This window comes from Channa argus, chromosome 17 (genome assembly GCF_033026475.1).
Source record: "Channa argus isolate prfri chromosome 17, Channa argus male v1.0, whole genome shotgun sequence".
Classification (NCBI taxonomy): Eukaryota; Metazoa; Chordata; class Actinopteri; order Anabantiformes; family Channidae; genus Channa; species Channa argus.
Genome location: NC_090213.1, coordinates 10,136,280 through 10,152,048, shown reverse-complemented (window position 1 = coordinate 10,152,048; position 15,769 = coordinate 10,136,280). Strand labels below are relative to the sequence as shown.

General features: G+C 40.6%; 1 protein-coding gene across 7 annotated transcripts in view; it reads right to left on the bottom strand.

Moving 5' to 3' along the window:
- Positions 1–15,769, bottom strand: part of stxbp5a (syntaxin binding protein 5a (tomosyn)) — an 83,524-nt gene that overhangs the window by 43,163 nt on the left and 24,592 nt on the right. For 6 of the 7 annotated variants that reach the window (XR_010911246.1, XM_067482292.1, XM_067482293.1 and 3 more), the window contains exons 3-4: positions 8,228–8,309; positions 7,008–7,108 (exon numbers count right to left, since the gene is read on the bottom strand). Coding sequence is in view for 6 of the 7 variants with exons in the window: in XM_067482292.1 (XP_067338393.1) it covers positions 7,008–7,108; positions 8,228–8,309 (183 nt within the window). In the remaining variant the exon portion in view is untranslated. The remainder of the gene's footprint in view (positions 1–7,007; positions 7,109–8,227; positions 8,310–15,769) is intronic. The other variant, XM_067482298.1, reaches the window with a different exon arrangement.

The window sequence follows — 15,769 nt, the reverse complement described above, 5'->3', positions numbered from 1 at the left end:
AAACTGATACAATTTGTTCGTACAAAAATTGTGTTTCCTTATTAAAGAATTATGATGGTTTGCACCCTCAGGGCGGTTTAAAAATGGTTATTCAAATGCAGATTATCTAGTAATTTATAAGCAACAATTACAAAAAAAGTTAATTAACTATAGAATACCAATTAGATATTAGAAAAATTGCTCGTCAGCTAACAAAGCACAAATCAAACAGAAGTTGGTGGTATACAACATCCATTTGGCACAGCGCCGATAGTAGATTCTGTTCTAATCTGAGAGGCCAGAGACCCCAATCTATCCACAGAGTCTCAATTAAGAAGAATCTAATCTGATAACACACTGCACACACTTACACACACATATAATATAAACTGTCTTCACTACACAGCTCTCAAGCAATTTCACACTCTCTCGTTGGTGTAACACGAGGAGCACGTGCTTGAACCAATCCAAGTGTGCGCCTTTATCATAATTGTTAATTCACCTTGTAAAGTCACACTGCTAAATTGGGGGAAAAAAAGAGATATGGGGGAAGGAAAATAAAGTTCTGGCACATAATCTTAGATCAACTGTAATAACTTAAATAACAATTCACCTGTTTCAAGCATTTCATGAAATGTAATAGCTGCAATACAACTGAGGATAAACTACAAAGCTGATGTTTTGTAGTTTTAGTGTCTATCTAAAAAAAATACTTCATTCAGTCTGAGTCCTGCTGGGATTAAGCCTGAGATTCACATCATATAAATGACAATACAGAACTCCAACTCTGGGCGACTCTGACCTGTTGGCAAAAATTTGAGCAGCTAAACCCACATATGTCAAGGGTCCAACACATTATTATCCTTATAGGTATAATTTTCTTGACAATTCTGACCAATGAAAAAGTATGATTGCAGTGATCAGGTCTGGTTTGTGGTGTGTGTGTGTGTGTGTGTGTGTGTGTGTGTGTGTGTGTTCGTGTCCATCCATGTACATAAGGTGTCCCCGGCTCCGTCTTCCTATTATTTCCCATCATATCACCCTGTGTTGATGATAGCATCCACATCTGCAGTACATTCCAGAGAGGCCATAAGGTGACAAGAGCATCCTACGCCAGAATGACTCGGCAGGATTTCTTTGGCGCTCCCTCCATGCCCACACTCCAACCCACAGACTGACTCACTGCTCACTGGCTGAGGCCCAGTCTGTCTCAACTACTCCTCTCCTCCCATCTCTCCTCTCTCCTAGTGCCTGCAAACTGATGTGAATGAATGCTGACACTGGGGGGGGGGCTTTCTGCTACGCTGCTTTCACCCATCAACTTACATTCTGATCAGTATACGGAGGGAGAGGGAAGGAAGGATCTGTGTGGAGAAAAGGAACAGGTGCTCAGATTCTAAACATAAGTTAGTCAACAAGGCCCATCATATTTAGATATTTTAATCAGCTGTGATGTACTTTTCTTTGTTTGCATTGAAATGTTGTATTATCACTTCTTCATGTTGGAGAAGGTTCTCAGTCACCCAGATTTGGCTTCTTCAGTCTGAGCAAAAGTTGTGTAGGGAACACAGTTATGTCCTTCAGGGTGGTCCATAGTTTCTCACCTGGCCTAAAAAGACTAATTCGCTGAATAATACGGGAGGTGAGACTGGGGTGGAGTCATAGGGATGTGAAGATCACGACTCTAAACACCCTTCATCTTCCTAGGAGGGGATTTCTCCTGACATTGCCTGGAGTTCATGTGTGAAAGAGCCTAAGGATTTCAATGTGCACTGTTGTCCTCAAATGAGTCTCCTTTGTCCTTCAGGTGTAAGTACACTGCCATCCGTCTGTGAGAAGGCCAATTGGTTTCTCCAATGTAGAGCTCTGAACACTCTTCACTGCTTGACTCTAAGTCTGGATCTGAACTCAGATGTCTGTCTTGCCTTCTATTGGGATCCACAGAGGTTGGGATGTTTTGCGCCCTGTGGTGCACTTGAGTTATGTTGCAGTGGGTGGGAGTCAAAGCACAGTTGGGTGGTAGCAGTTGAGCATTAGCTAGTGCTGCAGAGACTTTCAGCCGGAGTTGATCTGTCTCCACAACTGGCAGATTGTTGTTCTGGAGAACAGAAATCTGTAGCTGTAATAAAATCCACAACAGGAACCTGTTTGGGTGCGAAAGCAAAGTTTAGGCCTTTGCCTAAAACCTCTGTCTCGGGCTGGGTGAGTTCCCTGGCTGAGAATTTCCTTACGCATTTGTTGTTTGTGTTTTCTATTGCTGCTCCGTCATTTCTTACTGCTGGTATACTCTGCTGTCTGCTTGCAGGACAGAGGAGTGTCAAACGTACTGGTCGTTCTCTCTGTCTCTTTGCAGTTTTGGGCCAGTTGTGCATTTCTGACAAATGGTCTGACTCTATTCAGAACTGGTTAAGATGGTCTGACTTCTGTATCATTAAGCAGATGTCCCTGTGCTTTCAGGAGGATCATGTCCGCTATGTGGCTCTTGGATGGTGGATCAGAGATGCAGGCTTGTTGGTTTGAGGATCAACTGTCTGTTTTTAGTTCTTAATCTTATCAACAGTAAAAGTGAAATAAGAGTTAACTATTTTGGTACTACGTCAGTTTTAAAGAAAGCTGCTGTTAGCAAGAGATCTGTAATGAATGAAATCCAAAACCACTGTATTCATTAGCATATAGTAACAGTTCAATATTTTCAAAGGGAATAAACTTAATTTCTTGCTGAGACTTTACTGATTGTATATCTGAACAACATGGAGGAAAGCAGGCGGAAACAGCTTCCCAGGCTGACTCCAAAATTTAGAAAGAGGCTTGCAAATTAACCCGGTGTCTGTCTTTCAGAAATGTGCGTTTTGTTTCTTGTTGTCACCACAATGCAAAGACCGTCTGGGTGGACAAATAAACTGCTTAGCCTGAAACTCCTTACATTTTAAATTTGCTGTCTTCAAATTTTTGTATGCGCATGGATTAAATTCGATTCCACATGTTAATTAGCTACTTTTAGTGGTGTTGTTAATCACATTTGCTTTGCTGTTTCCTCCTGCTTACACTCGTTATGCTAGGATAAGCTAATTACCTCAAGGCTTTAGCTCAATACTTGATGTGGGATCAATCTATTTGTCTGACTCACAGCAAGAAAGTGATTTCCAAAAATTCTACCTATTTCATCAAATGCAGATAAATACCAATCCAATCAACATTTTATGTAAAACACCACATTATATCTACACAGAAACTGTGACAAAAATATTTACAATGGTCTCTGTTTCTTCTGCTGCACAATGCTAGGAGGCTACTGTGCCAGCAATGGTTACGGGTGACTGTCCTCTTGTTGACAGACAAAATGGCTGCCTTGTTATCTTCACCCTGACAAACTAAAGTCAAGCTTTGAACAAACATTCACTGAGGGGAAAAACAAGGGAGCAAAGGTAAAAAGTGGGAGATGGAATGGGAGTGGCAGCGGGTGACTTAGGGCCCGATTTTAAATCAGGGCACAGTCCAATCTCAAGTTTAAGGGAGGGTCCAACAATCTTTCGGCAGTTTGCGGGACCACTAGCATTGGTGTGTACAGGGCACAGCAGCTGCTGGAATATCTGTGGGCTTGTTATGTTGTACTGTGCACTCTGAGATCAGTTGGCTTACATGTACTTTCATTTAAACTCATCTTCTTTTTCTCTGTATAATAAAAAACACAAGTTTATGTCATTAATGCTTAATAAACAGATATATGTAATTGGAAAAAGCTGTTATATAGATCAAATATAAAAATAATCATCTAAACTAACAAAGATCCAAACACAAGCTGTGCTAGCAGTGTGTAACGTAAATAGGAAATTGGACATAACATGACGTTGATTCTGAATTGAAGGAAAATGGAAGTAATTATGATCCACTGACATAATGTTTCTCACTCAGCCTTTAATACCCAAGTGTTTTAATTTGTAAGTAAAATAATTTTTTGGTTTATCATTATATACAGTATATGGGCTGCTCACAGTAACGTGTACAATGCTGGAGCTTTTCTGTGTAGTTGATTAAACATCTGTATTCACAAATAATAGTAATATTTATAACTCTAGCTCCAAATATGTTTATCTCACAAACATATAGATGATTGAAGTTAGTTTTCCATTTTACCCTTTCTGGTATGCAGTAGCGGTTCGAGAAGATTTTAAAGCTTATCAGTGTATAAGACGCTTGGCCAAACCATGAGACAGGAAAGTTGAAATAAGTCAGGCTCAACAAACCCCTGATGGTCCCATTGACGTTGGAGGCTGCTCCTGTGGGATACTTATTATAATAATAGCTTTAGACTGCAGGGCTGTCTATCTGTACGCAGAAAGGGAAAATGCAGTGCTGATCTGCAAACACACATTTCACACATTTTGCTTGAATAAATGTTGACAAGTGTAATTTTTCCATACTAGCCTGAATCAGCAAAGCCACAGCATTTGTTAGAACACAAATATCTGCAATAAAAGCACAACACCTAACTAAGTCTAAGCCAATTTGTAGATGTGTAGTCGAAAAAAAAGTGTCATGTTAAGAAGTGTAAGAGCAAGTTGGTCAAACAGACCAACACAGGTAATGTAAAAATTAAAAGCATTTCAATGCATTTTTTACATGCACCTGTGTACCTTTGCTGCTAGCCTGGCAGGACAGCAAGCAGTGCCAACAATACAAAATACAGTTGACAGGTTTACAGGGCCAAAAGAGCACCACTTACAGTGATATATGAGAGGCAGCAATGCATGTGCATCCTTTATGGCCAGGTCTTGACATCAAACGTTGAAGCCTGCCAACATGTCAGGATGCCTTACCAAATACCTACTGATGCAGTGTTTGTATGTTGCACTTAAGGACTGCGACATACCCAGGTGTCAGTCAGCCACTGACCAATGTCTGTCACCATTGCTTTTGTGATGCGTCTCACACTGTTGGACCTCATCGAGTCAGTGTATGAGAGAGACCACTCTGATTGGCCGAGCAGCTTAACGAATCAGTGCATGAGAAGAGACCCTGGGCCAATAATGCCTGCAGTGTCATGTGTTACTGCTAATCAGACATTTCCTCAATTAAAAGTAACTACAAACCATTTGTGGTGAGAAAGAGTGGTGTGAAAACTATAATTAAAATGTGCTTTTGCTTGTCCACAGTGCCCAGTCGTGCACTTTACCTTCCTCTCAAAAAGTGTGTGCTAGTTGGCCATTGGCTGTAGTTTTTCTGATATGCTAAAGTGCCCCTTGTTGGCTCAGATGAAGGTGACATGAGGTGACACAACACTCAGCTTTTGTCGCCGCTAGTTCTTTGATGTTGGCTTGGGAAATACTATACAGCAGACAAACACATTCACAATCATATTTCCAGGTTATCTAACTGAAGAGTTTTTGAGGTGTGGGAGTGCACAGAATACCAAATGGAGAAATGCAAAGTTTTTGTTGTTTATTCCAATCTGTCACATGCATACTGAATGCAGAGAAGAGCAATTGGTATTCGGTGAGACAGCAAAGCCCTCAGGTGAACTCATAAGTGGCCAAACAGCCAGACTCATGTCTAATGTGGAGATCAGCTAGTAAGACCACCTCAATCATGAGGCTCACGTGTTTGCATTTTCTCCTCCAAATGTCCATACCACACATATTATGTATGGACGAGGGCTGAAAGGAAAAATCCATCCTCTTAAAATGTTAATGGGCTGAGAACGGGGGGGAAAGTGGCATATATGGTCCATCTCAAACCCTCCTCCTGCTCATCCTTCTCCTTCCTTTTATTATTTTTTGCCCTTTTCTTGAATTCTTTAAAAAGGATTCTAGACAAGTCTCTTCTTCTGCTTAAATTTGATTTCTTTCTTCTTTAGGTTTAATTTCTTTTGCTTGTCCTACTTTTCCAAATGTTCAATTTGACTTTTGAACTTCTTCTTCCAATACTGACATCCCTTGGAACACAGTATCTCTGGTCCTCTCTGATGCTCTGTCTCTGGGTCATTATATTGGACAGCAGTGCTTACGAAATGTCAGAAGCGGTCAAGCACCTCCGCAAGAACACAACCCACTCTAAAAGCCGCTGCTGGCCACCTGTCCATCACATCAGCACTGTTTCAGATCATTGACTCGGACGTTTAACTCTTTCAACACTTTTCACAGTGACAGATCAGTGGCCAATGATATGATTGGCTTTGATGGGTCATCACTGCATTTGTGACAGGCGCACACAGTGGAAACCAACTCCCTTGAGGTGACATGATTCTGCATTTCATTAGTCATGTATTTCAACACTTCCATCTGATGTTTGAAGATTTATTTATTATTTTTTGTTTTTACATCATTACACATTACATCATAGCAATGTGACATTTCAATGTGTATTATTTTACTTTAGTTGTATCTCAAAACAAATGTGTATGTAGACTCCTATTGTTTTCTGTATCATTCAGTAGACTTTGATTAATCTAAACTTCTATTTGTATCTTTCCCAATAACCATCATCTGAATCTTTAAAACTCATGAGTGTATGAGTGTTGCTTTGTATAGTAATACTCTGTGTTTATGTTTCTATGCAACAATTATTCTGTGTAAACATTCAGGTGTTTGAATTGGTTCACACCTGTGCCCCAGCGCTGGGAAAACCTCAGAGGCAGAGTAAGTGACCCAAATAATGAGTGTTTAGCATGAAACCAACAGAGAGAGAGAGAGAGAGAGAGCGAGAGAGAGAGAAAGCATCAGCCTCTCTGTCACATCCTTTGCCCTGTGTACAGTCCAGCAAGTGCGCAGACACATTTGCCAAATGCAACGCCGTCTGTTTGCATACAGTATGTCAGTCAGCGAAAACTAACTGTTCACACAGGCAGCAAACTGTGACACTGCCCCTGCTCAGAAAGTCACAGTTCGTATTTCACCAGCGTGAGTGAGAGGCCCTTGTTGATTAGGGAGAGCAAAAACTGAGAGGAAAAATAAATGGCAAGATGGACACATTCTGGACACTTCTCACATGACCTGTCTAATCCTTTTTTTAGGTTTGTGGGAACATCTTACCTCTCTCTGTTGAACTTGAGGGAGTGAAGAATGGCTGGTCTCTTCTGCCTCAGGTTCCACAGGTGAACGCTGTCGTCGGCCAGAGCACTCACCAGCGCTCCCTGTCAAAAAAGAAGAGGACATATTTCACCTTATATTCCGAGATTTAAAACAAAACCTGGTATTATCATTGAAAAACACGTCAATTATAAGGCCACAGATGTTTTACTTAATAAACATGTCTATAGACCAGGCACATTATGTCTTTGAGAATAAACTGCATATGTCAGACTTCATTTCTTGGCTGATTTTAAATTAGGCAGCTTTTTCTCAGGTAACAATGATTCATAAGATGCCAATAAGTGTACGTCTGTGTGTCTCTGTCTCCCTAAGCATTTGTGTGAGCTGCTGACTCACATTTGCTGACAAACACACACAGAAGCACACACAGATACACAACTTGAAAAACTGCATTTTCCATATAACAATATTGGGCAATTGAATTATTTTTCCATATAAATCCGAAAATGCTGTAGCTAATCAATATTCATAGCATGTTTAAGTTTTGTCAATGAACAACAAAATGATTGCTGTGGCCTGTGGCTTAACTTCACATATGGTCAGAACTGCTGGAGCAATTCTGCACAAGGGCTGTGTGAGTTGTGGGTTTTGACTCATAAGTGTGATTTTAAGGAAGGAAGGACACAAACAAACAAACAGCCCACCCACCAAGGGCCACCTTGGTGCCGGTCCCAAACCAAGAAAAAAAAAAAAAACAGGTGGTGGTGACCCCAGAACAGACAAGCCAAGCCGTCGACTAACTTTAATTGCATACTTTGATAAAGAACTTCTATAAGAAGTAATGCTAGTACTCCTGGTATTTAGGATTGTTTTGCTCTTAGCAGTATACTGTACAAGAAAGTGGACAATTCATTATGTAAAAACATGGAGAGAAGAGGGAGGTAAACTCACTGCCTGGGAGGGGCATTGCTTTTATACTCATTAGTATCATCATGCATACAGCCATCTCTACCACAGCATGCTGTGAAACTACCTTTTAAACATATTACAAGGATGACAGGATAGACATTCAAGAATCAGCCCTTAAATTTTAAAAACAGTGGCTTTTTTCACAGACTTTAGCGGAACAGCATTATTATCCACAGAGTTACCGTACCTCTTTTTAGAAGACAGAATAAGTCTTCCTAGTGATCACAGACACGTCAGTGAAGCAATTTTACCTCGTTGATGAGAAACTGTAGCTGGATGACGGCCGCTCCACTCTCATGCTGACAATAACACTCTACACCTGGGCGACCAAACCTGAAAGGTTCTCTGTCAAGGAACATACAACAACAACAAGGGAATGCATCACTAGTACTAACACCCTGCATAAGCACCACATATGGATAAGGTCTCTTTTTCTCTTTTCCCCAAAGATAAGCGCAAGAACAAGTCCCTCAGCGTCTTCACTAAACCTGATTCTATTATTCTGCGCCCATTCCAACTCTTCATATACCTGCAAATTACTGTCTTTTCTTATAACTATTATAATTAACACTTTATTGTCTGCCCTACAGTTATACACCATAGGGCTTAATTTTAACACAAAGAAGTTTATTTCAGGAGAATGTTTCCTTGAATAAAAGCACTTAGGAGCTAATTACCAAACATTATATGTAATTCAGGTGTTCATACTGTAATGATATGGAAATTCTGAACCATGTAGATGATTGCAGGTATAGAAAAGAGTAACATGGCAGAGAGAGCAGAGTGCTTACAAGGAATAAAAATACAGCAGTGCAGCAGCAACGGATGACAAGTGTACAATGGAAGAATCAGGGAAGTAAGATATTCAAATATATAGAAAATGATTCAGCGGAGAAGAGGTAGATATTATGTCAGCAGATGAGGAAATAATAGTAGGGAAGGAGAAAGTGACAGAGGACACACTAAAACAGAGATTAACACCTCTGATAAAAGGAGCCAAGGAGAGAGAAAAGGAGCAGAGGAGAGAGACAAGGAGCAGCAGGATGGAGACAAGAAAAAAGAGAAAGACAAAGGCGGAAAACTGAAAGAGAACAACAAGCTTCTCTTCCTGCGGAGAGAGAATACGTGAGGTTACTAATTATAACCATTCATTCTTCCCATTAGTCTCAGGGCTGAGATGCAGGGGGGGGCGCAATATACAGTAACACTACTGGTATGACATTATTGCTCACCATAGTGTGTGTGTGTGTGCGTGTGTTTAGGGGAGGGACTGGTGCTTGTGACCTTCACAGTTTGCTTGTTTGGTCACTCTTATTTTGTGGCTTTTTCTCTTCATTAACAGAAATATCCGGCATCTAACTGTAAAAGCACAGACAGGGCTGCGCTTAAAGCTGCTTTAATCAATGTCCTCATGCTAACAATGGACCTAATGACTGTGTGCATGTGACAGGATTCGCTGTTTGTGATGAATCACAGGAATTGATCGCATGACTCAGCAGTTCCCCACAGTTCTCCGGTGAACTTCAGTGTATGTCACTTTACTGTTTTGTTTGTCGAGGACATTTATCAATTGAAAATTGCTAATTCCCAATTTTAAATACCAATCACTCTGAAAATGACACATTAAAGACTCACGGTCCTCATATCAACCAGCTTTTTTTAGAACAAGCTACGACTCAGTATTAACATCTTTTCTTTCTCCCTCTCCTGAACAACTAGAATCACTGAAAAAACATAGAAAAAAGTTGCATCTATCTTCAACGTTACCACACTGATCAAAGCAGATGGGTTAGTGATGATTGGGCACATCAACCTAAGCTGATAACTTATGTATGTAAACACTGGGTTTCTGCTTTCCAAACAAATTATATTAAAAAATGTGTGAGAGAGGGTTAATTGACAGCCAGACACAGACACATATCGAGAGAGAAGAGAGAGAGAGCAGAAAGCTTTTGTTAGTTTTCTTTATTAGAACAAAGTGGTTGAGAGGAATTAGTCACTAATGGCTTCTTTTTAAAGCACTGTTGCTAAAGTCCTCATCCCATCAAATTGTTTAATGTAATTAATAGATCCCCATGTCCATCTCATTATGGATGGGACAAAGAATTCAACTGAACTAACCTTTCAATAAAAAAATGACAACAACTGCAACAACAAATTTGACCAAAGAGGGAATTTTTACGGGAATATTAATTTTGTTTGGAAAAAAAATCACCTTTTTGGTTCACTGCCATGTGTACAGTACAAAGCAATTAAGGTTTCTACTACTAGCTATCCCCGTTAGTTAGAGACGGAGTACGCCGTGGACAGGTCGTCAGTCTATTTCAGGGCCAACACAGAGAGACGTAAAAAGGCAGACAAACATTCACACTCACATTCACACCTACAGGAAATTTAGAGTCACCATTTAACCTAACATGTGCGTCTTTGTGCTGATCGAAGAAACAGGAATGGGAGGCAAACCCACGCATGCCCCACCATGCTGCCCCGAAAAACTTTTTTTGTGGCTACCTCCTAATAACATAAAAGTGTATATAATAATACCATTCATATCAGAGAGGGGTAGAGTACAGACAGCCACAGCATGAAGCTGAAAACCTGAGACTGTACAAACACTGTTCGTGCCTACTAATCTTTACTGAAATGTGTTTATGATTTCTGAAAAGAGTGGAATTTATGTGCAAATGGCAACAACTCCCAAATAACGTTGAAAATAGAAGAATGTGGATGCTGTTCGGAGTTCTCATCATTGAAGTATGTTGAGCGACAGAAGGTCACTGCAGCAGTGAACATTCAAAGTTTGAAGAGCTTTGAACAGGAAGAAATAAAAAAACAAGTGCTCTGACTTTGCCTCGCTTTAGAAAAAAGGTCAAAAAAGCTCATTAGCATGCACCAAATCACTGTCACAGCTGGTGGATGAGGACAGAGGACTCTGATGCTCTCTGTACTCTATCCTAGTACAGCCGCCATCCCCCAAAAAACTGCTAGGGGCTAGACTGTCACAAACTTAGAAAGGGACAAAGAAGTCCATGTAGGTCAAAATGTACAAGAGAGCAAGCTTTGATCAGCTTATTTAACGAGGATCATAATGGTATGGTGCCCTTCAAAGCTTTTAATTGTTATTATTACTTAGCTATTATTACTTTAATTATTATCAGTCATTATTGTGCCCAAACTCAGGTGGAGAAACATTATGTAATTGCTATTTAATAAATCTACCACCTTCACTAAATTACAAATTATTGTACTGTACATGCAGATTATCAGCACAGCTGGTTATTTGTTTGCATAAACTGTGAAAAAGTTGATTTGTCAATATTCGCTCCATAAATTAGAAAGAGAATGAACTAAATTTGGACAAAAACTCAATTTATGTTGCCGTTTCTAGCTTCTGTCAATGAAGACTAAAACCTTTCATTTTCAGGGACAGTAGGATACACGTTATCAACCCAGAGGGCCCAATAAATCAGTGTTATTCAGTGGCAGAGCAGAGCAGTACACACACACGGTTTGTGTTTCCTCTCTCCACACCAAGTTGTGGAGCGCTCTTTCAATGAGTAACCTTCATAACTGCACCAGTGTCTGTGTGGTGTTAGCATGGTTTTTGGATGTGACGACAGTGCAGTCCATCTAACTTAAAGTGACTTAATTGAAAACTCTTCCTTGATGTTGCCTAGCAACCAAACCTTCCAGGGCCGCTGGAGAAGAGATTTAAAGGTGAGCTCTCTAAGCTGCTCACTGCCCTCTCTCTGTGGAGAGGCAGCCATCCCACAAGCACCTCACTATGAAGCATGCATACAATACATGGCCATAAAATACAGTGTGGCAAAATACAGAATAAAGTGAATAAAGTGACTAGAAGCTTCTCATAAATACATACAGTAGGAGGTGGCAGGGAGGCTGACTTACTGAGTCAGACTGACTATTTAAATTAAATTATAGAACCAATTTAACATATAATTATTCAAAATATGTGAAGTGTATAATTCATTTGTACATTTATGTTTGCATAACTAACCATTTTTCCCATACTTGAAATGTACATAGAGTTTAAAAGTTTATGAATTCCAAAGTATTTCCAGAAAATGGACAACTCCATCCTAAAAGTCCCACGGTGCCTGTGTTTATTAAGTTGAATGCTCTTTCTGCTGCACTCAATATCTGATGCTAATTCAATCTTTACCCAGCGTATAAAAGCTTTTACATTTGTTTGTGTAAACCTCTGGCATGATTTTTACCACTGTTGTGTCAAAATGTGTTTCCTATAAAGTACACTTTTCTTCCGGGAGTGTGCATTTGCCTCCATTTCACCCCAGGGTTGGGAAGGAGCATAATTTCCATTTCTGTGGGTTGTTTTCACTTCAATGTTTTTTGGGTGTGGTGTAGCAACATTTACAAAATATTTCTTGGGATTAATTAAACAAAGACAATAGTTACAATTAAAATGAACATAGATTTTATAAACCTGAAGTCAAATAAAAAGGGGCATTAACCTAAACATGATTAAAAGATTAACAGAAGTTTTCCTTATAGGTGAAAACGGTTTTATACACCTCCAGTGCAGAAGTGAGCCTGCAAGATAATGATATTTAGAAAATGTTGCTGTTGCTCACACTCTGATATCAAAACAGACACTGATAACATAACGTGATCGGTGATAATGATAATTATGTTCTTTCCACTACAAATACAAAGATATTGTGCACAACCTCTCCTGAATTAAGCACTTAACAAGAAAAGTTCCTCGACATCTCAGTTGCCATTGTCACATTTTTTGCAGTATTTTAAGAAACATGACCTAAAGTGACTTCGAATGCCCCAGCTCAATGCACACGGGACAGCCACAGTAGGAGATGTGTCACAGTTGCTGACAAGAGTATTCCTCATTCCATTTTAACCAAGCACGGTCTCAATCTCAGCCTGGGCCCCTCTCAGCGCACTGCACCGATGCTAAAAGCAGACAGACTGACCGCAGGCAGTGATAGGAGCGCGACGAGAAGACGGGAAGTGAGCGGAAAACAGAGAGCGAAAGTGGGTCAGCTTCATGTCTTGTCAAGTCCAATGAAATTTTCCCAAGCTATTCTGGAAGTCAAAGTTGACTGATAATTCACGTTTGTACAGTTTCTCTTGTATTTATTTTTGTCAACGCCACAGGCAACTTTCCTCACGAATAAAGGTGAGTCACTGGGAATCTGGCGAGGCAGAGTTGTCATAGAGAGAATTGGCTGGGTACAGTGAGAAACAGACTGCGGGCTTTATCAAACCATGTTATCCAAGAATAGAGTTGATAAGTGTAATTGAATAGGGATGAGCCTGTATTTCACACGAGTAAAGGGTTTGCTTGCTGCTTGTCTGCTTACCTCAAACATGTCATGCTCTGTACATTTATATGTCTGTGTGCAGAATAAACACAAAAACGCAGGCAAAGATGCAGCTTTAGACAAGAACAGAAAGCTCCAGAGACTAGAGACAAAATGGATGTAGAGAAGAGGAGCCAGTAAAGCAGAGACAGAAAGAAAGAAGAGGAGAGAAAGGTGATTAATGGAGGATAAAGAAGAGACAGAATGACGGAAGCGGTGTTGAGAGAAAGCCCTAGAAAGAACAAGCCTGGGAGCAATGAGTTCCTGTGACGTTGGGCTTGAAGTGACGTCAAAGCTAGCCACTCACACATCACCCCGCCAGGGAGGGAGGCGGGGCCACGGGGCACAGGCTGCTCTGCACTGGACCCAGAGACAGAAATGAGGTGATGGAATTCGGGAGGCAAAAAACAGAGGGAACAGAGCCAAAGTACAGCAAAACAATAGTGCTGTAAAAGAATTTGAGACAGAAAAGGAAAAGAGAATTAGGAATAAAGGAGTGAAACAGGGGAATTAAAAATCCCTTCACAACAATAAATCAAAGATAGAACGCAACAATAAGCTTAGAGGAACAACAGTCTTACAAAGACCCTGACCATAGCAACAAATGACTCAACTCAGCCATTTGCCCACATACAGGATTACTCGGTGACATCCCACAAATCATCCATAATGCTACAGCCCACCTTGACCTCAAACCACCTGAGCACTCCTCAGTCACCCATCTCCTGCTGTCCCTCTGGCTCCCTTTGGCTGTTTACATCAAATTAAAAGGCTGCTGCCTTCCCATTCTAGGCCATGATCCAGCCCTGCACTGTGGCCGGCACCCAGCTATTACCAGGCACTTAACTCAACCTTTCTTAAGTCAGTCCTTCTTGTCACCCAACTGTGACTTTGCACATTTGTTTCTGCCTTTAACATTTTCTAGAAAATTGCTTTTGGAAGTATATTTTAAACTGATCATTTTCTGTACATTTATTTATTCTGTATCTTTATTTTGACACATTTCACCCTTACAGACTTTGCCAAAAAGCAATGTTTGGCAATCAGCACTGTTCTGCATTTTTCTATCCTTACAGAACTTGGGGATATAACCATATCCAATGTGTCCATGCCTCCTCTCAATGCGGATATGGTTTTCTTGGTTCAGATGAAACCAAAAAACCATGCCGTGGACTGAGACAACGGGTATTTTCTTTCCGGTCAACATTTGAAAACTTCTCAACTTTGAAAAAGTGCTTCAACCTTTTTTTTTGCTGTTGCTTGTCAACACCAAGAACAATGACCAGCATCCTACCAAGGTGCTGGTGCACACCGCAAGCTAAAACAGCTCTCGAGACACAGGTCTTCACTCTCTGAGCTTTAGAAAGTACACACTGATGTTCTAAAGAGGCCCTATGACTTGTTTGTGGTAATTTGTTTTCTTTTCAGCTTCCTCCGCCGGAGCATTCAGGTAGCACCAAATACATCAATGACAGACAGAGTGCAAAGCAGCTATGAGATTCATGTTCCCTCATGAATATTAGAGTCACAGATGTCACTCGTGAAAAAAAAAGAGAATTGTCACACAATCGTACTGAAAGGCAAGCAAATAACACACAAGTGCAACCAACACAGCAGCAGTGCACACAACAAAGGAAAAGCCTAGAGTTGAGCAAACCGGTGATTCATTTGTTTAACACAGTCCCTGTATAAATCATCTCCCTTGACGCGTTTGATTTATCATGCAGGCAAACAATTAAACTGCGATGAGGCTGCTGAGTATTTGTCGCTGCTTCAGCTTGCACACACTCACCTAGGAAAACATTACAGCACATGAACACGCACGCACACACACACCATCTAGATGACATTCGTAACTATGGCCATTTGCTGAGGTGCACAGTTCAACTTTGAGGAATTTGCAATTGGAAGGCTCCGGAAGACTTGATGCATTTTCTCAGATTTTAGGTTTTAACAGAGCTGCACAATGAAAGACAACTTTTGTAGTTTCCTGGATAAAGGTATTGCACAACAAAAGTCTAAATAGTGATGTAAATATTCCTATTAATTTGACTGAGCAGGTGAAGCAGACTCTCCATGCTGTAGTGATAATTTGCACTCTTGAAACAAGTCCAGTTATGTCCAGTAGTAGAGTGTTAATACAAAGGGACATCATGTAATTTTAGCTGGACAACTTAGCACTGAGTTACTGTACGCCAGTCCCAGACAAATATCTGAGTAGAGATGAGACAGACCGGAGGAGGGAGGAATAAAAGCGAAGAAAGAGGTTTGGAAATTCACTAGCTGCAGGGATTGAAAGGCGGGAAAGAAGGAGGGAGCGAAGGTGGGATCAGAGAAAGAGTGAGTATGAGAAAGGAGAGAAGCAGGGGAAGAGTAAAGGGGTAAACTACGAAGGAACAAATGTTGAGTCAGCAGAGCAGCTTCTGGCCAAAG